The sequence below is a fragment of the Pituophis catenifer genome, unplaced genomic scaffold, assembly GCF_029215685.1.
Source record: "Pituophis catenifer annectens isolate HBS135680 unplaced genomic scaffold, rPitCat1.0.hap2 SCAF_6, whole genome shotgun sequence".
In the NCBI taxonomy this organism is placed as follows: Eukaryota; Metazoa; Chordata; class Lepidosauria; order Squamata; family Colubridae; genus Pituophis; species Pituophis catenifer.
This window is the reverse complement of record NW_027256886.1, coordinates 53,483,434-53,508,862: the sequence shown is the minus strand read 5'-3', so window position 1 is coordinate 53,508,862 and position 25,429 is coordinate 53,483,434. Positions and strand designations below refer to the sequence as shown.

Below are 25,429 nucleotides of genomic sequence, written 5' to 3'. Positions count from 1 at the left end.
CAAAAGTGAGGGCTTATGGCTAGCCACATTAAAGAAGCTGAGAAGTGAAAAAGTGAATGAAGCCCAAAGTATGTTAGCCTTGCTAGCTCCAAAAGAGCTCTAATAACCCTAGAGTTTAATGCAGTGGTAAATCTTATTTGCTGGTTGCTCATAATAATGATAGAGAGCCTATCACAACACTCAAACATCCCCCAAGGTATGGAACTGAGGTTGTAATATTCTGTGTTGTTTGCAAAAATTCTGAAAGCAGCAGAAAAAGCTGTGGAATCTCTGAAAAGCTTTAGAGCCAGTCAGTTCAGTTTGTTCCTTTAAAGCAGCTACCCACTTTAGTTTGTGAATCTCCTTCAGTGGAGTGGTATGATTGAGGCTTCCTTAAACCAGATAACCCAGTCAAGCCTTATACACCCCAATTATTAATTGCTGCTATATGGATGCTTTAAAAAGTCAAGGGATATAAAAAATGAAACCAGTCTTGCAGATTTCTAAGATGAAACATTTTGCTTGTGTGATGCCATAAATATAAGTAACCTGCAGGTTTGCTATATTTTTGCTTTTTGTCTTTTGGTTAAAAAATAAATACTGTATCTTGAAAAGAAAAAAAAATCTTATTTGATTCCCTGTCAAGAAACTTGATAGGTTAATTCTTCACATGTCTGCTCAGAAGTAAATTATATCAGGGGTTACTCTTAAGTAAATGAATATAGAATTGCATTCCAAATTACTTTAGTTGTTGTTCTCCAAATACAAATAATACTATCAAAACTGTTCTAAACGTCAGCCCAGCGCTTTCTGACATTTAGTATGAATGATTTCACAATTATTATTTTTTGAATATGCTCTTTATTTTTGTTTGAAATAATTCAAATTGATTTGTGTATTCTATCATAATTCATAATTTTTACATTCTTTCTGTTGACTTTTACTCACCCTGTTGATATATAATTGTCTATGCTTGATAGCCATTTATAGTATTCTATCAAAATTTAAACTGTCTCCCACTTTAAAAGAATCAATAATCAGATTCTGTTGCAGTATTTAACATGGAGCACAGTGTGGCAGTTCACAGCTAGAAGCCCACAGAAAGCTAATACTCCTATACATTATACCTTCTATCTGAAGTGTTTATGTAGAAGAATTTTGTGACACATATTTTAATATAGAAAAAATATTTAAATTTATATGCCACAATTTCAGTAAAAATAATGCTTGAAAGAAACGATTTATATAATATAGAGAAATATAGAGTTTATTATTTTTAAGAAAAAAGTCATTGTTAAAAAACATGAAAAATGTATATTAATATTTTAACTGTTCATATATTTTAAAGACAGAACTATATATAATTTTCAAATCATTTATTATATTGTGGAAAGAATTATGGACAAATACTGCACTGTATTGTTAATTATTCTGCCTTCTTAATCCAATCGTTTTCTCTTTATCAGGGTATTTTGCCTTAAACTTTATTATATGACAGGGGTTATCACCTATGATTGTATGCATGTGCCCTCTTAATTATGTATATCTTTTTTAACAAACCTTTAAAAAATTCAAATGTTACAAGTCTAATTAAAGAGACAAAGCACAGTTTATACTGTAGATTTTTTCTGCAGTTCAATTAATCAGCATGTTTTCTCTTTTAATTAAAACCATTTTAGTAAATTAAAGCCCACAGCAAAACACATATATAATTTGTTTGTAATTAGCTCTTAATTGGTGGTAGTTGAAGCTTAGCACCCTTGGTTTCTTTCTTCATGATTGCCATTTTATTAGCAGCCAGTCATTAATTAATCTTTTTTTCTAATTAGCTTATAAAACTGTTGATGGCACATTATTGTAAATGTGATTTTAAGTTCAAAGCTTGTTAATAAGCTTTCTTACTTAGAAGAACAGAGATAAAGAAATTGCTGAAAACAGTACTACAGTTCTTTTTTTAAAAGCAGCCTTTCTTACAAGGGAACTGTAAAACATCTAATAGCTTATGGTTAATTTTTTCATTTTTTTATGAATGGAAGAATTTATTCGCATTAAAATATTTTAATAAAAAGAAAAGCTAAAATATGTGAACAGTGTTGTGTTTTTATATTTTAATATAAATATCCAGCAGTAGAATGTATTTTGATACAATAAATAGCAGTAGCACACAACAAAGAGATTGGAGTATTTTGAAGTTGAACAAACAATTGGGTGATTATCATTTTCTCTTCAAAATCAACTGAGATTCTTGTTTGCTTTATATATGTAATATACATCAGTAGTGGATAACATTCCATAACATAAAAGGGGAAAATCATTGCCAAAGGCTGAATCTGAAATAACTAGATTCATATTTGATGAGAAACTGTAATACAGTATTAAAAGGCTGTTTGGTTTGATAGACCACAGGATGCTTCAGGACCTGTTAGAATAGAGATGTTCTGCTAAAACCCCTTTGGGTTTAGCCTTTTATAGAACAGATCTTATATGACATTTTTGATTTAGCTTTGAATGTTCCATCGAATTATTCTTATCCTAGAGTGTGTATATTACAATAGGTCTTTGAAATAAATCTTTATCTCTAACTGCCTGGCTGTTTCACTGTTTGTCTGTTGCTTTTTTTGAATTTGATACCACTAAGGCCCAAGGAGGTAACCAAAAGGTAAAATACAAATATGTATAAGGAAATATTTATAAGGTCAGCCACAATTTTAAAAAGTTATGAGTCAACTAAAGACCAGCCTAAGCAAAATAGCATTGTTTTACCCCTGGAAATAAGCCAAGATTATTATTTATTTGCTATTATTTATTAAATAATAAATATAAATTATTTATTAAATTTATATACCACCCATCTTTCCAATAAGGCAGCTCTGTGTACACAAATTTCCAAAAGGAATGAGTTTCATGGCTTTTACTTTATTGTAATAGTTAGCTTCCATACTTCCATGTCCTAATTTGATTGGCACATAAATGGTAATTCTAGAAGACCATTTCTAGGGGATATCATGGCCCATACAGCTCATGAATGTTTCATCTTTAAACATTTTCAACAAACATCAATAATTTTATAATTTTTTCTGGAAGTTTAAGTTAAATATTTTTGCAGCTGAATAAGATAATGTATTTTCTCTCTGCCTTAACTTTATTTACCATTTGAACTTCATCTCTTTTATAGTTTTTTTTTTAAAAAAGAGGAAGGGGCTTTATGGTGCTGTTCAAGCAACACTAGAGAGGGATAGATGACAAGGAAAAAATTAAAAATTGGATAAAAAGTAAATGAATAATGTCATATTACTAAAAAGATGAGAGGCTAATTTGTGCCGACTTTTTGCTAATTTTGTTCAAGCCTTAAAATGAGGAGCTGTCACCCGTTCTGTGTAGCACTGATGACAGTGCCAATGATCCATGAAATAAGCTGCCGCTGGCTTTGTTCTGATAAGAATGAACAAATCTGCACAATGTACGGCTCCCTGAATCTCATTTTCATACTTGCATGCAGGCTAAAAGAAATAAGCTGTTTGCAGGCTTGATTAATCAGACATTTGAGGGGGTTTTGTCTCTTTGATCTCTTTCGTCTCCTAGGTAACTTGCTTGACATTAATGTTGAGCTTGAGTAAAGACAATCAGGAATTGTAGACCAAACTGATATAAAAATTAAAGACTTTAGCACTTTAAGTACTTCAGTAATGGTTCCGCTTTACTTTAGAAAACATCTGTTTTCATTTAATTAAAGAACAAAAGTGAATAGTATGAATATTTTATATAGAAACCTGTTATTCCACACATAGACACAAAACAACTTTAGTATGATAATCGGCCTTTTAAAAAAATAAATACCTTCAAACTGTTTGACAGAAAATGAAGATTTTAAAAATTGTCACCAGATATTCTTGATAGCTATTTAGCTTTTCTTTGTGAAAATTAATGGATAGGAAATTTGTGCTCTGCTCTTTAAGCTGCTAGAGCAAGATTTCTGAAATGATTATCTTTGAACTTCAATATGAATGAATGCTTTTTACCTCATAGAAAACTTACTTGATTAAAAAAGTTTGCCTCTTAAAAATGGTAATGAAGATGAATCACTATATCAACATTACTCCCAATACAACTTCCACATATTAAACCTATAAAATTGACAGGATTTTTTTTTTTAAAAAAAAAATGTCGCAATGCGTTTGCTTGAGGTTATGCAGACGCTTTTACAAATCTTCCAAGTGGCTGTAAAGATGAATGCCTCAAGGGTCTAGCCAGGGCCCTGCTTTTCCAACCAGCTAAAGCCCTTATCTTAAATCCAAGCAAAGTACCATTAATCTTTTTGAAAGACCTTTTATGGCTTTTAATATATCCCAAATTAGAACATTTTACACCCTTGGTTCCTGAAATGTGGTGATAAAAAGCCTTTAGAGCTTAATTTTCTTTACTGCATGCTCTGACCAATTTGCAGTTCTTTGTGATAATGTTTAGACACCTTAATTAAAATGCAGCAAAATATTGGATGTTCTATATGGAAAATGCTGATACTTTGACTACATAAGAAAATGTTGTATGTATTTTTATTCATGTTTTATTGCTTCTTATAGCATTGCAGCTTGCTACGTTATCTGATGACCTTTTTTAAAAAAGTATAAAACCTATTGACCAAGATTTGGTGGGCCCTGTTAAAATGGGAAGTGAAACTACATGCACGAGTGTATATAGAAGCATAAAATGTTTGTTTCACTAAGGCATAGTCATAGTAATTTATTTTATGCACTTTCTCTGCAATTAATTTGCATTTGTCTTTTAAAAGTTACTTTTGATGTTCTGTAATATCTTTACTGCAATAGGAATATCACTTTTATTTAATTATTAAATTCTCAGGACATACTTTTCCTTCTCTAACAGTATGTACCATTTTAAGTCCTTTTTAATCTATGCTTTGATAATTGAGTTATTTTATTCTTAAGAAACCAAAACAAAAGATAGCAATGCAAAGAATTTATATAAGCCCTATTAGTGATATTGAAAGACAGAAGAGCTGCTGCACTTGTAGGGCCTCAATGTAAATGCTTGGATCTACATCATAATTAGATATCTAATATCTATTAGATATTATTATCTTTTCAGTCTAATAGCAGAAATATGGGAATAACATGTGCCAGGGGTAATAAGTCCTGTATATTTGGGTTAATAGTTGATACTATTACTATATGTATATGAACTTTTAGTTCATATAGTATATAGTATACTATATACTATATGAACTTTTATCTAAGAAGTCTCATAAAACTCAGTGGACATAATTTTTGTTAGAGTACAGGTAGTCTTTGGCTTAATGAATATTTGAATTTATGATGGACCAATTTGAGGAGTCCTTATCCCTCCAGATTCAAAGCTCCAATGGCCATCCCCCTTTCCCACAGTCACATGACTGCATTCAAGGTGCTTGGCAGCATCCCAAAATCACATAACCACATTTTACATTGGTCTTGCCAAAACCCAGAATTTACTTCTGGTTTTCAGCAAAACTGACCCCATAGGAAACCATTGTTTTGCTTAAGAAACATAGCATGCACTTAATGTCCGCTTCAAAAATCATAAAATCAGTTCAGTCATGGGTGAGGGTGACCCAATTAATTATGATCATGATTACAACCATGAGGAGCATGCTCCATTAAGGTCAAGGGTATCTATATAACATCTATTTTATGGTCCATGAAGAAGAATTCCTTAGTGTTATTGTTACAAATATTTTATCTAACAAAAATAAAAGTGCACAGTAAGCTGCAAAATATATTAATTATTGAACAACAAAGAAATTTAATTCTTTTCATCTGGGAGCCTTATTTGATAAACCATTTTTAAAAGATTTTACCTATTTGTAATTAGAAAATAGATTAATGCAATTCATTAATGTATTAGTGATGCAGTTATATTCATCAAACCTCCACATACAGTATTTTTTAAAAAAACCATTATTACTCTGCATAATATTTGAGGAAAGCCATTTATAGAGCACTTCACTCCATTTGTATTGTTTTGAAGACTTCAGGAAAAAGCTTATGTGACATCCTTAGACTTTATGATACTTATGCTAGATTTGTTGTGGAAACAATAAAATGAGTCTAAAATGAGTTTAATGATCCAGGTTAATGATACTGTATATTAAACATTTCCCTCTGAACCAAAATTGCTCAGCTGATGTAGCCCTCTAGTGTTGGCAAAAGACTCTCAATCCTTTCCATTAAAGTTCATCATTCATTCTTTTCATAATAAGTTTTTTCTTTGAGGTATAGGTACTCCTCAACTTACAACAGTTCATTTAGTGTCCATTCAAAATTACAGTGTCACTGAAAAAAGTGATTTTTGACCATTTCTCATACTTACGACCATTGCAGCATCCACATGGTCACCTGATCAAAATTCAAACACTTGACAACTGACTCATATTTATGATGCTTGCAGTGTTGTGGGGTCATGTAAATCACCTTTGCAACCTTTGCAAAGTCAATGGGGAAGCCATATTCACTTAACAACCATGTTACCAGCTATAGCGATTCACTTAACAACTGTAGCAAGAAAGGACATAAAATGGGCAAAATTCAATTAACAAATTTTGGGGTCAATTGTAGTCATAAGTAAAGGACTACCTGTATTCATAAAACTGCAGGTTTATAGTACAGGAGCTGTTGTATCTACAATATTAATTATGAAAATTTGAGATAATGAGATTTATCAGTTAGTGAAGTTCCAGGATGAAATCACTGTTTTTATGTAGTGTTAAGAAATATATAGGAAGACAGTATGGCATTTTCAAAGGGAGACTGGCAACATAAGCAAAGTGATTATATGGTCACATCCTCCCAAACATTGGCATGGTTGCTTCTGGGGTTCTTTGTATAGAGAACTAATGAAATAAAACTGCACCAGGATTGGATGTTCAGTGAAAGATACATTGGATAGGTGAGGAAATCCCTCAGGGCGGTTGCACAAAATCTTTGGGAGAATGGGATTACTTTGATTTGATAACACATTTTTTTCATGCACAGCCTGAAATAGACAGACAGACTTGTCTTCTAATTGTAAAATAAATGATAGGTGGGGTTATTCTTGAGAAATATAAGATTGATTTTCTGCATTTGGATATTATATGCATATAAGTGAATATTTATATAAAACACATACCGTATTTTTTTGGACTATAAGATGCTCCGGACTATAAGATGCACCTAGCTTTTGGGGAGGAAAACAAGAAAAAAAAAAACCTGCCTCTGCCTCCCAGCAATTTGCCTCCTTGCTGCAAACAGCAAACTGCCTGGTCAGTTTCAGCACAGCCTGATTTAGCACGAGCAGCAGCGGTTGGATCTGCCTCCCAGAAAACCGCCTATCAGTTGTTCCAGGCTGTGGAGATTGCCACCACTCATTGCCGCTGTTGCCGCCCATCGCCGCTGCTGCCTATCGCGGCCTCCCTGTGCCCCATTTTCAGCCTCCACATGTCCGCTTTTGGGCTCTGTGCATCCCGTTTTTGGCCCGCTCCAGGCAGCGGGGATTGCCGCCGCCTATCCCAGTCTCCTGGAACGGGCTAAAATGGAGTGCGTGGAGGCTACAATAGGCGGCAGCAGTGAGGGTGGCGATAGGTGGTGGCGATCCTAAATCAGGCTGTGCTGAAGCTGACCAGGCTGTTTGCTGCAAGGAGTCAAATTGCTGGGAGGTAGAGGCCAAAAGGTGGGGCTGATAGGTGGGCGGGGCTTCGGCAAAATTCGCTTTATAAGACGCATAGACATTTCCACTCACTTTGGGGGGGGGAAGGAGTGTGTTTTATACACTGAAAAATTCGGTATGTATATTTATGCTAGCATGCACTAAATGTTTCCCCCTTTTCTCCTAATTCATCATATATGTTCCATCATGTATGTAGCTCTTCTCTAATGGCTTTGTATATCCTTCCTCAAGTTCACCATTGAACAGCTTGTTTCTATGAAAAATATGAATCAAGAATAACATATTTACTGTTTACATTAATACTGATTAAAAACATAATTTGATGATAACTTTTGGTTTTTTCTTGCTTGTCTATATTCCCTTCATACATTTTTCATATTCCAACCTTTTGATGTCTTCCAGAACTCCTCTTTTAGTGTATCCAACTTAAGAAAGTCAGAAAATTCCAGTCATAGAGCTATTCATGCCTGGTTCCCAAGCATTATATGTATAAGGAAAACTCAAGGGCCATTGTGATAGTAACAGATAAATTTGTATTATAAAGTCCCCATTGCCTCATTTTCAGCTGGAAGAAAACAAAAAGCTTAATATGTATAATTTCAGTCAGCTAATATTAGCCCACCATGAATATTGCTAGCTTCAATTGTAAGCTTTTATAGACTTTTAGATAAATAATACACATTTACTTCACAAAATCAGAACTGACCACACCATCCACTGAATATAAGTAGACAGTTTCCATGGTAGATAAAGGACAAATTTGATCCATGCAAACATTGCCCAAGTATGTTCTTAAAAAACTGTTTTTGCTTTATCTAATTTAGTTTTGCTAACTTCTGTGGACTTACTTATATTCTTTTTTTCTTAGCTTGGTGTGAAAATTGCAAAAGCTGTTGCTTGCCGAAATTTTGTGAAAGCCAAGCAAGATATAGAGGTTACTCAAGAGGCCCGAAAAAAGAAAAAACTTGCATGGGGGTAAGTAAGTGGGCATTTCTTTTTGCAGCTAGCTGATTATTTGACTTAAATGTTTTTCTTCTTGAGCTTGATCCATATTTGTTTAATTTTAAACGTGGCTCTTTCTTTGAATAGTTTATCGATTTTGTGTAGGATTTTTAGTGCAACTGACACATTATTCAAATGTTTATACATTTCCTTTTTCATTGCTGGAGTATTAAAAACTTCGTTACAATTTAGACATTGCTGCTAAATGAAATGTCACTGAAAATTCCTGAAGTGTACTTCAGTGGAAACTGACATATACTTGTATTTCTTTACAGTTTTGAAGCAAAGAAAAGATGGGAAACAAAAAGCAACATGGGATACATGTAATTAATTCTGTCTAGGAAAGCTGAAAATTATAAAGCCGGGGAAAAGGTTTGTTAATATATATGGTGCATAAATTATAAATTTATTTGTTTTATTTTGTAATGTTTCTGCTGCTGAATGAGTCATAGAACAATTGCTTTCCCTTCCATATGTTACTATATTTAGGCATTCTACCTTCAACCTTTTAAACATTTCTGTCTTTTTCATCACACAAACATTCAAGCTATAAATTGTTTTATCAAAAATCATTAAGATTAAAAATATACCAGCTTTATTCAATTATTTTTATATTATTTATTTATTCATATTAATATAAATATATTGTCTCAATTAAAATTACAATAAGTTAAAATTCCTGTTTCCTGAAAACATAAAGTAAATTTTCCATTAATTTCTGAAATATATTTCATTTACATTCTCTTATTATTTATTTACTTAGGACATTTATGTAGCCACCCACCTTAAAACATGTGACTCTGGGCAATGTATTAATTAAATAAACAAAAATTCAGAAGAAAAAAAGTACATGCTACTAAAATAAAATAAAAACCCTTAAATGGCTACCAGAATCTAGATCTCTCCCTACAAAGTAGGGGAGCTTGGCTTATCCTGAACCAAGTACTTGGACAATAACCAGGTCTTAATTGCCTTCTAAAGCCCTGCAGGGCCAACTGTTTATTAGGTGGAAAATTGCTTGAAAAGTCAGAGGCTGCCACTGAGAAGGCAAGGCTCTTGGTTCTTATTAAACAAAGTAATATATCCAAGGATAAGGAATATTAATTTAACAATAACTGATTGTTTTTGAAAACTTGGGTTAAAATATTTTATGAAGAAATAGTAATTTCATGGTTTATGGCAAGTCCTTAGTTTTCTGTCCTAATATAGATCCCCCCCCTTTGTTTGTAGCCTCAGGATGGTGATTTCCTTCATTCCCTTCCCATGAAACATAATATTTCACAAAGAAGAGTTTTCCATAAAGTAATGTGGAATTAACTACAATTAGTTATATTGACAGTTAAATACATAGCAAAAGGTATAAATTACTGACCAAGCAGGTTTACTGCGTAGCATCATAAATCTCTGAAGAATTGCTGAAAAGGGAGCAGGTTGTTGTAAAGAAAATAGAAAAAGCATCTATTTTCCAACTTGAGTTATCTTACAAGTATACATAATGTTGCTACAGTTAGATATTCAAAGACAAATGAATCTACCAAATGACCCATTTGAATATAATACCTTATCAAAATAGTTTTTAAAATAGCAACATATTTTAAACACATACAACAAATTTCATCATGTAGCTAGATTCTTTCCATAAATTAGAGTTTAGGATTTCAACTAAAATGGTTTAATGGCAATATCAAAAAAAGAAATGCCTACATTCTTCAAGAGCCAACAAAATAGAGTTGCCATTGCATCTTTTTCTTGCCATCAGTTTGGAACAGGAACTGGCCACTTAGATTCATTGCTTATGTTTATAGTAGCTTTCCTATGCTACTGCTACAAGTAGTCCTCAATTTACAACCATTTCTTTAGCAACCATTCAAAGTTAGAATACCACTGAAAAAAAGAGCTTATAATCAATCTTCACATTTATGACTGTTGCAGCATCCCCATGGTCATGTGATCAGAATTTGGGCACTTCAGTGAAGTTCTACGATAAATGCCAATAGAAATATGAATATACTTACGGTAACCTAAAGCAGTCCTTAATATCCCTTCCCTTTGAGTAATGACAACTCAGAAACATCAGTATTGCTGAAGAATAAGATGACTGTACATAAATGCTGTTGCTACTTTAAAACTAACTTTTTTTTTGTCCTAATTTGTTTTATTCAGCTGATCATCAGAGTTAAGTGCAGAAAGCATTCCTGTAATTCTGAATTGTTTACAGAATGATGATGAATAATGTTGGAAGTTAAATTAAAATGAGGACAATGCTTTTTGTTCTTCAAACTTTGTATATACAAGTAACAGCTTTGCGTTGATTTGGCATTGCTAGTAGGACAATGAAATGGATGGCAGAATAAACAAACCAACAAAGCATGCATGCAGTGGGGCAATTTCAGTTTCCTTGAAACATTAACAGGAATATTTTCATTAGTTCATAGCTGACAATACAATATAGCCTAAGGAAAATGTATGTCTAGAAGAAATAATGATTATTTTTCCTTGCTTTCCCAAATGACTTGTCTTATTTTCTTCTTTGAAAAGAAAGATATGACAGAGAAATTGTAGATAAATCTTATTCAATTTAATGATGGAATTTATTTAGTCAGTTTATACCTCATCCTGCTACTCTAGGAAATATTCAAGATATATTTTTTTATAAAAACTAAAGGTATAAGCTAAAGAGTTGAAAATAAAATTAGTATTAATATTAATTAACAAAAGTCTTGCAAGAAAAATGAATCCATTAATGATGAGGACATTGGGGCTAAATGCAACTCCTGAGAGAGTTGCCATCATCACCTAGGGACAATTAGGGAGATGGTCATCTTCCACATATTAAAAAAACAGTCCTCATCAGTAAACCTGAAAAAGTATCTCTTTCACAGCAATTAGTTTGAGTTTTCAGTTGAGGTGAAATACTTGAGCTGATAGAATCAAAAATGGAAACAGCAATAAAAAAAGATGTTAATGATACAATAGATTCAAAGTAGATTGTTTTCCTACCCGACTACTAACACTTGCTGATATTACAACATCCAGGAAAAAGCTGAAGTTCACCTAGTGGGTCCAAAATACCTTGAATAAGGAATCAAAAGTTGACATGTCAAGGTCAGGTTACCTAGAGCCATGCTGGAAATGGGTGTGTTAATATTGGGAAAGGCTTAATAATATTTCATAAATATTAATATGTAGCAGTGAAGAAGAGCATGAACAGAATGTTGAGGCTTAGAAAGCCAATTTTAATTTGACATCAAACATGGCAGAAATGATGTAAGAGATATACCAAATCTTTTTGTTTTAAACAATTTAGAAGGGCAAATTAAAAAAAGAAGTCTGTGGTTCTTTGGGATTTAGTGTAGAAATCTTTGGGGAGTAAGGTTATTTGTGTACTTAGTATCTTTTAATAATGTTTTTATTTCAATTATATCATCCTTTTGATACAGACAGTCAGTTGATTTCATGTTTACAAAGTAGCTGATATTTGTATTTTTATAGCAAACCAACTGGAACAATTTTAATCATCCTGATGTACACCTATTTGACCAGCTTGCTTTAATTCTGTCTCCTTATTTAGATACATAATAGGCAACCTGGAACACTCCTGATATTTTGAACCAATTCTCATAGCCTTAGACATTGCCATGATGACTAAAGGTTATGGGATATGTAATCCAATAATTGCCATACCGATTGAACTAATAGGTACTCACTGATTAAGACCATTATAACATAATTAACGGACTAGTCAGTCTATTTAGTTTTGCATGAAATAAGAGCATTTCAAGAACATTTTTGACAAATTTTATGGAGGGTATCCTTTTAGTAACATTTAAGAGACCCATTAAAGCAATGGAAAAATATAAACCTGCCTGTCCAAGTTTTTATCTTGCACTAAGAACTTTATCTTTTTATAGCAAATAGCACTTAAGGCTTTTAAAGAATATATAGGCATTTTGGTTAAATACATGTTTTATTTCACAGTAGGCATGATGTAGCCACAAACCAAGTTTGATTTACTGTATCTACCTATCTAAATGACCTTTATTTTTATCACCCACCCACCCCAGAAATTAACAGTTGTAGGATAATAATCTTTGCAACTAAAAGTGATAAAAAAACAATTATATTTATAGAAAGAAATGAGGAATGTGACATATAACAGTGTTTTATATTTTTCACACATGATATTCATATTCTGGGCAGAAATAGTTTGTCAATGATCATAACTACACAAGTAAATTTTGAAGAACATTTCAATTTTGTTTCAATTGATTTATGATATGTGTCACAAATAATACAGATGATATATCTGAAATGATCGTTCATGGATAATTTTAGATTCCTTGTATAAGAGAATTATCCATTGTAAGCTTTAAATAATAGTCTAAATCAGTGGCGTCAAACTTTCGTCATCATATGGTTGTCACATGATGTATTGTGACTTTTTTCCCCCTTCGCTAAATCGGGTGGGCATGGCCAGTGCATGACGCATCCAGCCCGCGGGCCGCATCTTTTTCTTTTGTGGTGCCACATTGTGGAATCTTAGCTCCCAAAAGTTGAGGTTGGCCTCACCATTCTTCAACTTTCAAAGGTTCCTCAAAACCTGGTAATGCCATCAGGCCTGAGGACTTAAGAGGACAGGGGAACTTGTGTGGAGGCTTTGTTATTATTATCTCTCTGTTTATTCTCATTTCTTATTTTAGTTCTGCTTTTATAGTTTTTAATGCCCTTTTAATAATAATTTTCTAATGGTTTTAGGTAATTTTTTATTTTACTGTTTTATTGGATTTCTGTACATTGCTCAGAGTAATTTTTCACATAAATTTAATTAATATCAATAAAATTATACATACACACACACACACACACACACACAATTTGATACATACACTATATGTATATATTTGATATGTGTGAAGGACAGTGGCAGTTTTTAGAGTCCATTGGATGCCTATCTGAATACTTAATATCTAATATTTTAATACCATTAGTTATAAAAATTGGCATGATTTGACTTGATGTTAGTTTCCTTAACAAGTAATGGGAACTTTTCGTTGATAAATCATAAATTACTGGTGTGAATCATAGGCTTCTAGTATTCCAAACATTTTTTTTTTTACTGGTGTGGTTAAACTGGCAAAACAGCATTCAAAGTTTCAGGTTTTCTCTTCTCAATGAAGCTTTCTAACACTTTTCAGTGATGATAGGAAGTAATTTCTGAAGCCTTAATTCAGCTGTAAACAAGATCTCAACAATAAAAGGGGCATTTGTAGCCAACACTTTAAACTTGAGTAGTCAAATATATTTCTGCACATCACTAACATTTATTGCAATCCATATCAAAATAAAAATTTCTCCTCATTTGCTTTCTGCTGGTTCTGTCAAACAGTTCATTAAAATTGTAGCCAGAAGTGATAATAATTTCCTGTACATAAGACTAAAACCCATTTATTTTCTTTAATATCTTAAAATAATTATTTTGTCTGCCAGTGACTTGTCTATATCTTTATCATGGGAAGACATCTGTTAAGTTGGTGAGCAGACAACATTTTATGATATGGTCCTCCTAAACTGTGCTCTGAATTTGGATGCCAAAATCACGTGGATAGAGTTGTACATATCTTTTCACAATTACTGATTTTGAGCAGGGAAACAATCAAATGGGAAAGATGGCCTGCATGATTAATCCTGATTAGTTGTGTAACACTGTGATGTAGCCATTCCTACCACTAGAAATCCATGTAAGTGGATCTTAAATCTTTGTCTTTTATTACAATCTAAAATTTGGGTTTAAAATGCTGCATCTGATCAGTAGGGAAGTTGTATGCAGAATTTATACAGCAGTAACATTATCATGTTTCAGTCAATGAATGACAGCAGTTGGAATGTCAACTGCAATTGAATGTTGAATCTAACATAAATGATGAAATCTGTGCCAGGTATTAAAACTGCTTTTAAACCTCTTGCTAATAAGATTTTTAAAACACTGAGGAAAGTAGTGATTTTACTTTCCTCAGGACATCAGGAAATTATACACGCACATGCACAAGGGCAATGCTTCCTTAGTTCTGCACAAAACTTAAAATGGCAGTCCTTGCCTATACATTCATATTCTGCCACATATAGTACAAAAGATACAAAAAAGTGAAAAAATGGCATTAAAATAACTAATTCAAAGAATATTTACACCTTCATTTCCTGATTAATGGATCAGAGTTTGCCACAGATCATGAAGTTCTTGCTATAAGAAAAGATGGGTGCACTTGCAAGTAGTCATTGGTGTCCTGTCCAGTACCAAAGGCTCCATTAGAGCTTTCATGAATATAACTACATAAAACCTAATAAGCAAAAGTCATACTCATTTATGAGAGACTTCTTCATTTGGAGATAAATCATAAAAATATCCATAAGATTGTCAGCACTGTTTGAGGGATGAACTCACTTCCCTTGCAATTTGTCATTTAGGAACGTAATTCAGAATAAATGCAACTAATATATGATTACATGAAATCTAAATCTGAGTACCTTCATAATGTCATACCTATTTATGGACAAGTTGGGTTTTTTTCTCATTCCTAAACATTGAATAAAAAGAATGTTTCTGTGCTTTCATCTCAGTGGTAGCATATTACCTTCTTCACTTGAATTAGCTAAATTCCAGTATAGTGGGGAAATATATATGTATCTGAGCTCTTCTTCAGCAGAAACACCTGCGCTAAGAACAAATCTATTGGTTGGGAAGGGAGAAAGAGCTTTAGATTCTTAGTACTGGTGTTTCACAGGTTGCAGCATCTGTAGGCAACTCAGATATAGAACAGTGTTCATCATAATTAATGCCTATTTGTTAGGCAATCTCATATAATAGGAAAGGCAATTGCTTTCATACTCTTGTGGAGTTTGTAGAGCATCTAATTAAACATTAGGCCAAGCTGGATACAGAATGAAATGATCCCTTAGCTTGATCTAAAAAAACATCTGATTTCCTATCTACAGTGTTTTTTGGTTATATTTGTAGAAAAAGTCGTTCAGCTGCTAGTTAGGTTGCGTATTCTTTTGCTCAATAAATTTAACAATATATGACTTAAAAAAATCTTACTATATAGATATTTGGTTCACATGCAGTTGCAATATATTAGGTTTGGCTCATATTGGAGCCTTTCATTATTCACCTCCATGCGAAGTATTCACTTAAAACATAACAAAATAATAAGTTATAAATGTTTAAATATTTCTGCAATTGTTCTTTGTTTCATTGAAGATGTATGTATTTCAAAAAACTGTCCATCCATCCATCCATCAATTGTTTGGAGAAAGCATTTTCAAGATACTGATCATACATTTTTAAAAATTACATCTTTTTAGATTACAAAAAGCATATTTTATTTGGTCTATTGATCTCTGATTGAATAGTTATGTTATACAAGATGCATTTTATAGGCAATTTGTAACAGTAAGATCAAAGGGAATTTTGAAAGAAGCAGCAGAAAGCAGGAGAATTGTATTAGCAGTTCAGTAACATACACAGTACAGCCCCAAAAATAAATTTGTCTTAAAAATAACAAGGATTAAAAAATGTTTTACATCCAGAAATCTCAAGATTTTGCTAGCAAAAAGTAGATTTAGTAAAATCCACCTACAAAGACGGTAAATATTAATTATGCACTGTTGTGAGGATTACACAGTGGAATATATTAAGGGTTATAAATATGCTTGAAGGAATCTGTGTCTGTCCATCTATGTATTTAGATACATGCACAAATATACATATATTCACACACACACACACACACACCTCTAACTCTTGCTGTATCAGTATTGTATAGGTAACACCACTACAAACTGATTTCTAAATTTCATATTACCACATATTAGTATCCTAAAGAACCTATCTGATGAAGATTTAAGAAGCTTAGCAATGTTCACACCTCCATGAAAAATGATAGTTTAATATCTCTTTAAATAAACTTTATAAGCAAATCAATTAACAGTTATTATCTGCCACAAGGGAAAACAGGTAGACAATTCTGAAGTGTCTTCTAAATCTTCAATTGCTCAGTATTAAAAGTACCTACAGTAAAATACAGGTACTTTCACAGAATGTTCCTATTTATTTTACCACATGGGCATGTTTTAGTTAAGTCCAGGGGAAATTATTTCCACCCCTTAGAGCATTGTCTTTGACAAGCCAAAACGAAGTCTGCTGTGCACATTATGTGGATAATGTTTTCATGCCTTAGATCACAGATGTTAAACTCAATCGTGTCACATGACGTATCATGAAGTTTTTTGCCTTTGCAGAGCCGGGGTGGGCGTGGCCTGCGTGTGACACATCCAGCCTGCAGGCCGCCAGTTTGACAGGCCTTAGATCCAATGAAGTTTTTCAAAGAACAAGGCCCCACTATGCAAAAGTGGATGGGTACTGGAACTACAGAATATATTTTATATACAAATAAAATATGAAAGTATCGGGAAGTGAACTACTGGAAAATTATTTTAAATAATGAAATGTCTTATTGCTTGAGCAAATGTGTTTGTCTAAATGATAAAAGTACCAGGGCTATAACAAGGCATGAAGAGATGTTTCATTTCAACCTTGTTTCAAGAGAAGAATGTTTTCAAAGGGAGATAACTTGTTGATCCACTTCACTCTGCTCAGGCTTCTTCCAGCACTTTCAAGAAGTAGAATAGAATATAGAATAGAATATTCTTTAGAATAGATCATAAAATGCAATAATAAATCATAAGATATAAGCAACTAAGTGATAAGTCATAAGATACCAATAAGAGAAGGTAATAGAAAGATAAGGATAACAGCAATACAGCCCTCCTACATTGGGCTACATCCTTAGGCATAAGAGTGCTGTGGGAATTAGGTATTTAGCAGAGTGATGGCATGGGAAAAAAAAAACTCTGTGTCTAATTGTTTTGGCATGCAAGTCCATGTAACAGCATCCTGAGGGGAAGGAATTGAAACAGTTTATGTCCAGGATGTGAAGGGTTTCTAGATATTTTCTCAGCCCTCTTTTCTGGCTCTTGCAGTATACAGGTCCCCAATGGAAGATAGGCTGTTTGCAATTGTTTTTTTTTTCTGCAGTCCTAATTGATGAAGTAAAAGTGACTTCAGAAACTATGCAAAAGAGTTTCAAGGAGACTTGCCTAAAACTCCACCTTTTCAGGATGAATCATATTATTCTGCACCATTGGACCATTAAAATTCCATGTCCAAAAATTGCCAATGTACGGTTATCTATTTTGTTTTCTGGCCTCAGATTGAAAATAAACATAATTGATTGTGTCTATTATTCATTGTCATAAAATTACTTTAAAAAAAGTATGCAATACTTGTTAGCTATTCTTGATTATTTTGCTACAAATGTTTTGGAATGTGACCTTTGACCTGAAAAACCTGATATTACCTTCAAGCTGGCAGAAGTTGTGCATTCCTGCTCTAACTCCTATCCAAAACCTTGATGAAAATAACGGTGGTACAGTTTCGATGACTTGATTCGGTTGATGCCTTCAATAAAATCTTTGTGATGCTACAAAAAGATGATGCTACTCCATTGACGTTTATTATTGCCAATGGGTTAAGTTCATAGTTGAAGACCCAAAGGAAAACACAAATGCAGTATAATTTTTTTTTATGGATGAAAATGAACACATTAGGGAGAATCCTGCAAATGTTAAAAAAGAACCAACTCTCTACATCTAATTTAACTAATCTTCTGCACCTAATTTAGCTAACCAAGCCTAAATTTACTTCCAACCCAGAATTTTCTAACAACTGAATAGAATTCAGCAATTTTAGTAGGCATTTTGGAAGAATGATCTGTTGGTGGAAAGCACACAATTTTTATTTCAGGCCAACAAGTACTTTAGGAAGGAAGTAAAATGTTAATTTAGGGGTTATCTACATTGTTCTGTTGCCCCATTAACTGCTTCTGGAGGCAGAAATATTATCATCATCTATTAATTTACCAAAGCAGCTTTGCAGCATGTTTTTCTGTTCATCTTACAAATTATACTTTTCCTTTTTCTGTTGCTTTGATTATCCCTGTCCATTTGGGTTAGAAGTTTCAGTTGGTTGCAAACTAACCTCATTAGTTCATTGGCTGCTTTGCAAAGAAGACATGCTTGTTCAGCTGAGTCACTGTGTATTAGCTCTATTACCTTTAAGACTTCCACTTTGTACTGCTATTGCAGTAAGTATAATTCACGGAACTCAAATATTACTGATTTTAAACTCAGTAAAACTTCATTTTTTAATTTTTTTTACTTACTTTTTTCCCCTTTTTTATAACTTATTTTTCCACCGATTTTTTCTAGTCAGCTGAAATAGTAGGGCATTTACAGTAGTAAATATTAAAAATTTACCTTCAAGACTATTCGGAGGGGAGATTTGTGGGATGTTACTAGTCTATTCAGTACTGAGATTTAATACTAGTGTTAAATGCCCATCTATATGGGCATTTAACAAATGCTGGAAAAATTATTAAGAGTACTTAAGCGTATATATAGGATCTCTTCATAATATTCTTTTTATGATATCTAATGTGGCTTTTTCTGGTCCAAGAATTAATAGGAATTTGAGACGCCACAAGGGTACAAATTCAAGCTACATCTTCAATTATAGGTTTCGTAGTTTACAGATAAGTGTCCCAACAATGCCAGGTGTATTCTAATAGTGATAGAAGGTATCCTTACCTGTATCCCCATACAACATATGGGTTATAAAGTTGCCTTGAAGTATTCTAACTGCATAAGCTAGCAATTGTCCTCCTTTAGAATGGTGAAATTTCAGAATTAATGCTGACTGTATCTTCAGCGGTTGCTAAAACACTCTTTAAATGTGCTTTCCATAAAAGGAACTTTTAAAAGAGATGCCCAGGTGTTTAAAAGAAAGTCATTGCTGTATTTGTTGGGCATTAATTGCCTATCTTTAATATTACTTCTGCCAAAAGTAATACCACCTTTGTTTTATTATAATTTAGCCTCAGTTTTTCTTTTTCACACTCAGCAGCTAGTTTGGCTAACAATTTCTAAGGTCAATCTCAGTACAGAAGTAAGACCCAAGCCATCAGCATTTCAATTATTATTGAAATTTTCTACCCACTAAATAAGAGGGAGAAAAACTTTGTGACTTCATGGCCATTACAATATCATTAATATAAAAGTTACATAAGAAGGAGCTACTAAACTAATGTTTAACTCCTCTCTTCAATAAAATAGTGTCTGACAACAGAACTTTGTGGGCCCATTCTTATTTATTTATTTACTTTATTTATTTATTTATTTTTCAAATTTATATGCCGCCCTTCTCCCATAGGACTCAGGGTGGCTGACAAAATAAAAACTACACAACAATCCAAATACTAAAATTAGTCAATTTAAAATCCCCCCGACAATTAAAAACCGTGCGGCAGATCAGGGAATTTGCTGAAAAAGCCATGTCTTCAGCTCGGAAAGTGCGGAGATTAGGGGCCGTCTGGAGCCTGGTGGGTAACCCATTCCAGAGGGTTGGTGCAGCCACAGAGAACGCCCTCATCCTGGGGGCCGCCAGCTGACACTGTCTCGCTGACGGCACCCAGGGGAGGGCAGTCCTATGTGAGCGCGCTGGGTGGTGGGAGACCGGTAGGAGGTGGTCCTGCAAGTACCCCAGGCCCATGCCATGAAGGGCTTTATAGGTGAGTCCCAGCACCTTGAAGCGGATCCGAAGGGCCACTGGCAGCCAGTGCAGCTCATGCAGGAGAGGTGTTACATGGGAATAGCGGGAAGCTCCCGTAACAACCCGCGTGGCCGCATTCTGGATCAGAATCCCGAAGGATTCAGGGCGGTGAACAGCCACAAGATAAAACACATAAATACAAAAATTTAAAATAGATTAAAAACGAATTAAATAATTTGGCTGAATTTAAAATACCCCATAATTTAAAACAAATTAAAATTTATATTTAAAAGGGGAGAAGATTTAGGCCAGGCCAGCTTGATGAAATAAAAAAGTCTTAAGCACGCGACGGAAAGTGCGCAGATCCGGGATCTCCGTATCTCCGGGGGGAACTCGTTCCAGATCGTAGGTGCCCCCACAGAGAAGGCTCTCCCCCTAGGGGCCGCCAGTCGACATTGTTTGGCCGACGGCACCCGGAGGAACCCCTCTATGGGAGTGTACTGGCCGATGGGAGGCTATGGGTGGTAACAGGTGGTCCTGTAGATAACCAGGTCCTAAGCCATGGAGCGCTTTAAAGGTGATAACCAGAACCTTGAAGTGCACTCGGAAGACCACCTGGAGCCAGTGCAGCTCGTGCAGGAGAGGTGTTACATGGGAACTCCACGTTGCTCCCATAACCACCTGCGCGGCTGAACTCTGCGCCAGTTGGAGCCTCCGAGTGCACCTCAAGGGGTGCCCCATGTAGAGAGCGTTACAATAGTCCAGACGAGAGGTGACGAGGGCATGAGTGACTGTGTAGGGAGTCCCGATCTAGAAAGGGACGCAACTGGCGGATCAGGCGAACCTGATGAAAAATCCTCCCAGTCACGGCCGTCAAGTGCTCTTCTAAAGACAGCCATGAATCCAGGAGGACGCCCAAGTTGCAAGCCCTTTCCGTGGGGGCCAATGATTCGTCCCCAATAGTCAGCGATGGCGCCAGCTGACTATATCGGGACGTCGGAAACCACAGCCACTCAGTCTTGGATGGGTTGAGCCTGAGCCTGTTCCTCTCCATCCAGATCCGTATGGCCTCCAGGCACCGGGACATCACTTCAAGGGCATCGTTGGGGTGGTCCGGGGTGGAGATGTATAGCTGGGTGTCGTCAGTGTACTGATGGTACTTCACCCCGAAACCACAGATGATCTCGCCCAGCGGCTTTACATAAATGTTGAACAAAAGGGGCGAGAGGACTGATCCCTGCGGCACCCGACATATGAGGGGCCTCGGGGTCGACCTCTGCCCCCCTGTCAACACAGATTTTTAATCTTCACCTTGGGGAGAGTTGCTTTGAATGGTTGGCTTCCAATTGTGATTTATACATAAATAAGCACTTTCGAGTCAACCCCATTTTGCTTGCATTTAGATTCACTCAGATAAAATTCCTTCAACTTTTATTTTATAAATTGTATTTTTAATTTCAAAAATAAACAAATGAAGTTCACATTCCAAGGCTATGGAAAAATAGCTCGTGTACATTAATTCCATCATGTTATTTTTAATAAAAAATAAAATGCAAAATTCTAGTGCACTTTAATGTCTTTTTCTCTCACAGGCAAATATCAACAATGTATATGGCTACAGTTTTTAAAGAAACAACTTAAATCTAAGGACCAAGTATCAATTATCACGGACAAAACAAAAGCCTTCGCTAAATTTTAAGTGCTTTTCAGAAGTGAAGTTGCCATAACAACTTGATGCAAAAAAATCTTTGGTGGTAACTTTGTATTGAATCCTATTGAAAGTAAATAACTCCACTTTTATGTTAATACATATCCAGCCTAGTAGATACCATTGGTAGAGGAGAATTAAAACTTTTAAACAGGGAAATTCCTTTTCTGAAATAAAAGAAACCTCTTAAATGTAAGTGTTTTCCTTCTCCCTCTTTCTGTTTCTCTCTTTTTTTAAAAGTATAATTTGTCAGACATTAAAATAACAAAAGGTCTTTGAAAAAGGATTATGTCTTCTGATGTTTCACCACTAGAATGGATTTACATTATGCCCCACTGAAGTTGTAATCTTGAATTCTGAGGTAATGTTTTAGCTCTTTCTTTCCAGATAAATAAAGATTTCAGTGATAGCACTTCATTTTTCTTTGGAAAGTTCTTTTATTTTTCAAACTCATCATTTTCTCCAGTTTAAACTGTTACATCAGAGTAACATACAAATTGGATGCAGTTCTTTATTAGGGAAGGAAGGAAAAAGTAGAAAGTCAACATATTTTAATCAGTTCCAGTAGTCATCAAATGAGGAATTTCGGTATTAATTGCTAGATAGGTAGGTAGGTGGATAGATAATAGAAAAGTTTTTCTAAAGTATCAATTTGAAGGCATTTTCCTTTTAATCATGAATATACCTGTTTTTCCCCCTATATAAAAGCTATATGTTTCCACATGTACTGGTTTGTTAATCAGATCAATTCCATTTCCCTTTGAAACTCAGTGGCACAGTTTTTGATATCTCTCTTTTAGCAGTACAAATTTAATTAACATTAAATCTCGTTTTAGATTCTCTTCATTTCATTATTGAATAAATGAAATTGTATTTTATTTTAAATTTCTCAGAAAAGCCAGGCATAATTTCAAATAAAGAACTTTATCAATAAAGAAATAAGGAAGTCTTTTAAACTCCATCGCTCAAATGAGATTTTCTCTTCAACCAATTGCGAAATTGGCAAATTAAAGTTGCCACCAGGCGTCACAATACCATCTGCCCTTAAAAATGCGGGGGGATCATATTCAAAATACTATGCGTATTTACATTCTGAAGAGTAAAATTAAAAGATGGTTCTTTGGATGTGTCAAAACAACAACAACAACAACAACAACCCACACAAGCATGGAAATCATCTTTGCAATTACCTTTAGCAAGCAGGATGTAAAAGAAACATTTGGCGGCAATTGAACTTTTTCACATATATTCATATTCCATCATATATGATGACATTTTCACTCACTAGTGGTGGGTTATCTGAAAAACCATCTCTCCTACTTACATCTGCCTGTCCCATCAGATTTGACAGAAAGTGTCAGGAATTGCAATTGCTGGGGTCCCAGGGGGTGAACCTTCTCTGCTATGGTGCCAACCTTGTAAAATCTCAGTCCAGTCCCTCAATCTTTCGATGGCTCCTTTGCTACGGTTAACATCCTCTCTTGTCTGTGTGCCTTTCAAAGTAGTTTTTTAAAATGTATTTTTGACAATGATTGTTTTTATATGTATTTATTGTTTTTCTTTTCTAATTAAGTGTTCTATACCTCTCAGGTGGGTTAATAGCTGTGCAAATGTGATAAATAAATCAATAGGCAAAGAATCCAAGGTTAATAATAAGTTTTAAAAAAACAAGTAAACCTTAAGCAAAAGTAAACTTCTAAACTCTATTTTACTAAAATTCAGTTGGCCATTAAAAAATTACTTACATGGTTTTTTTATTGGGTATTCTGCCAGAGAGATACAGCAAAGAAGATGTGTATTTAATTTATACATATAATAACAGCAGCAAGAATTGTATTTGCACAAAATTGGAAGACAGAAAAAATTCCGTCAGAAGATGAAGTAATAAAAAAGATTTTAGACTCTGCAGAAATGAATAGATTAACTGTAAGAATAAAAGATAAAGAGGAATCGGTGTATTTCAAGATGTGGGAAAGATTGTATGTATGGTTAGAAAAGAAATATGAATAAAAGATGATAGATAAATGATTTAGATAATAGAAAGTTAAATGAGGGAGAGGACAAAAAGAAATAGAAACCCAGATGACACCAGAGTAAATAGAAAAGTGGGATGGGAGGGGAAAAAAAGATTATAAGTATAAATGTACAATTATGATTATAAAAGTGATGGGTGAAATTGAAAAGAAATCAAAAAGAAAGCATAATTAGAATATTGAAGTTGCTCTGATACCAAATAGGGAATATATTCCACAAGAAAGGAGAGAGGAGGAGAGGGTAAGAAGAGGAGAGGGAGAGAGAGGAATGGAAGAAAGGTTAAAGGAGAGGAAGAAAGGACAGGGGACAGGAGTAGGAGAGAAGGTGAAAAGGGGGGGGAAGAGTGGAGGAGTGGAGAAAGGAAGGGGAAGTAGGAAAGAGGAGGAGGAGGAGGGAGAAAGTAGGAGAGGAGGGAGGAAAGGGAAAGAAAGGAGGAGGAGAAGGTTTGTTGTGAAATGAGGGAAAAGAGGGTAGAAGAGCAACCTCAAATGTAATTAAAATGCCTTATTTTTATGCTTTCTTTAAGAAAAATATGTATTTGTATGACCAATGATGTATAAGAGAATGTACATTTACATTATGTGGATAAGAAATAAAAATAAAACATTTTCTAAAATTAAAAAAAAAATACTTACATGGCAGTAAGACAACACTCTGTAGCCAATATTTAAGGTGAGTGCTTTCAGAGCAGCTAATCCCAGCAAACACTGACCTCTAAATTTCATTGGGTATTTCTTTAATCTAGTTAAAAAGCCTGCCTTCAACGAAATCTGGGATCCTTTATCATGGACAAAGTTGTTCACAATGCTTCCCTGATTACAGGATATAATTACAGAGTGTAGCTACCAGTTTCCAGTAACACCATCTCATTTTCAAACACAAGGGGGAGCTCTCATCATACCAATATCATGTCTTCCTCAACCTGTATGATCCAAGATGGGCATTCCACAATCTCTTTCTTGTTGCAATATCTTGAATACTCTAACAATACTAGGATCATCAAGATATGAAATGGAAAAAGGTGCAACAGACAGAAAACTATGCATTTTGCATGGAAAGTTCCCGGTAAGATAAGTATTACAAGTAGTTGAAGAGGCGAGAAATAATCAGGATATCCAAGGTGATCAGTTCAGACCTCAAAGTCTATTGAAACTAAAAGCATGTGGATTATCTGGTTCTGGAAATACCATGAATCTGTATTCTTATATTTTTAAGAATATAATGTCTAAGATAGTTCTGTAGGCCTAAGGAAAGCCTCCTTGGGCTCCTTCTATTAGCTAACTCAGGTTTGATAAGATGAAAACTTTTCTCCTCCTACTAACAAGGTGGCACCATTGAGAGAA

The 25,429-nt window shown here is 34.3% G+C and overlaps 1 protein-coding gene across 4 annotated transcripts in view; it reads left to right on the top strand.

Annotated features, from left to right (window-relative positions):
* Positions 1 to 21,955, top strand: part of FAM204A (family with sequence similarity 204 member A) — a 39,208-nt gene extending 17,253 nt beyond the window's left edge. For 2 of the 4 annotated variants that reach the window (XM_070945373.1, XM_070945377.1), the window contains exons 7-9: positions 8,549 to 8,655; positions 8,958 to 9,054; positions 16,978 to 17,156. In XM_070945373.1, the coding sequence (XP_070801474.1) occupies positions 8,549 to 8,655; positions 8,958 to 9,009 (159 nt within the window). In that variant the 3' untranslated portion in view covers positions 9,010 to 9,054; positions 16,978 to 17,156. Of the gene's footprint in view, positions 1 to 8,548; positions 8,656 to 8,957; positions 9,055 to 10,845; positions 11,055 to 16,977; positions 17,157 to 21,936 lie in introns of those variants that run through there. The other 2 variants (XM_070945376.1, XM_070945375.1) reach the window with 2 other exon arrangements.
* Positions 21,956 to 25,429: the final 3,474 nt, after the last annotated feature.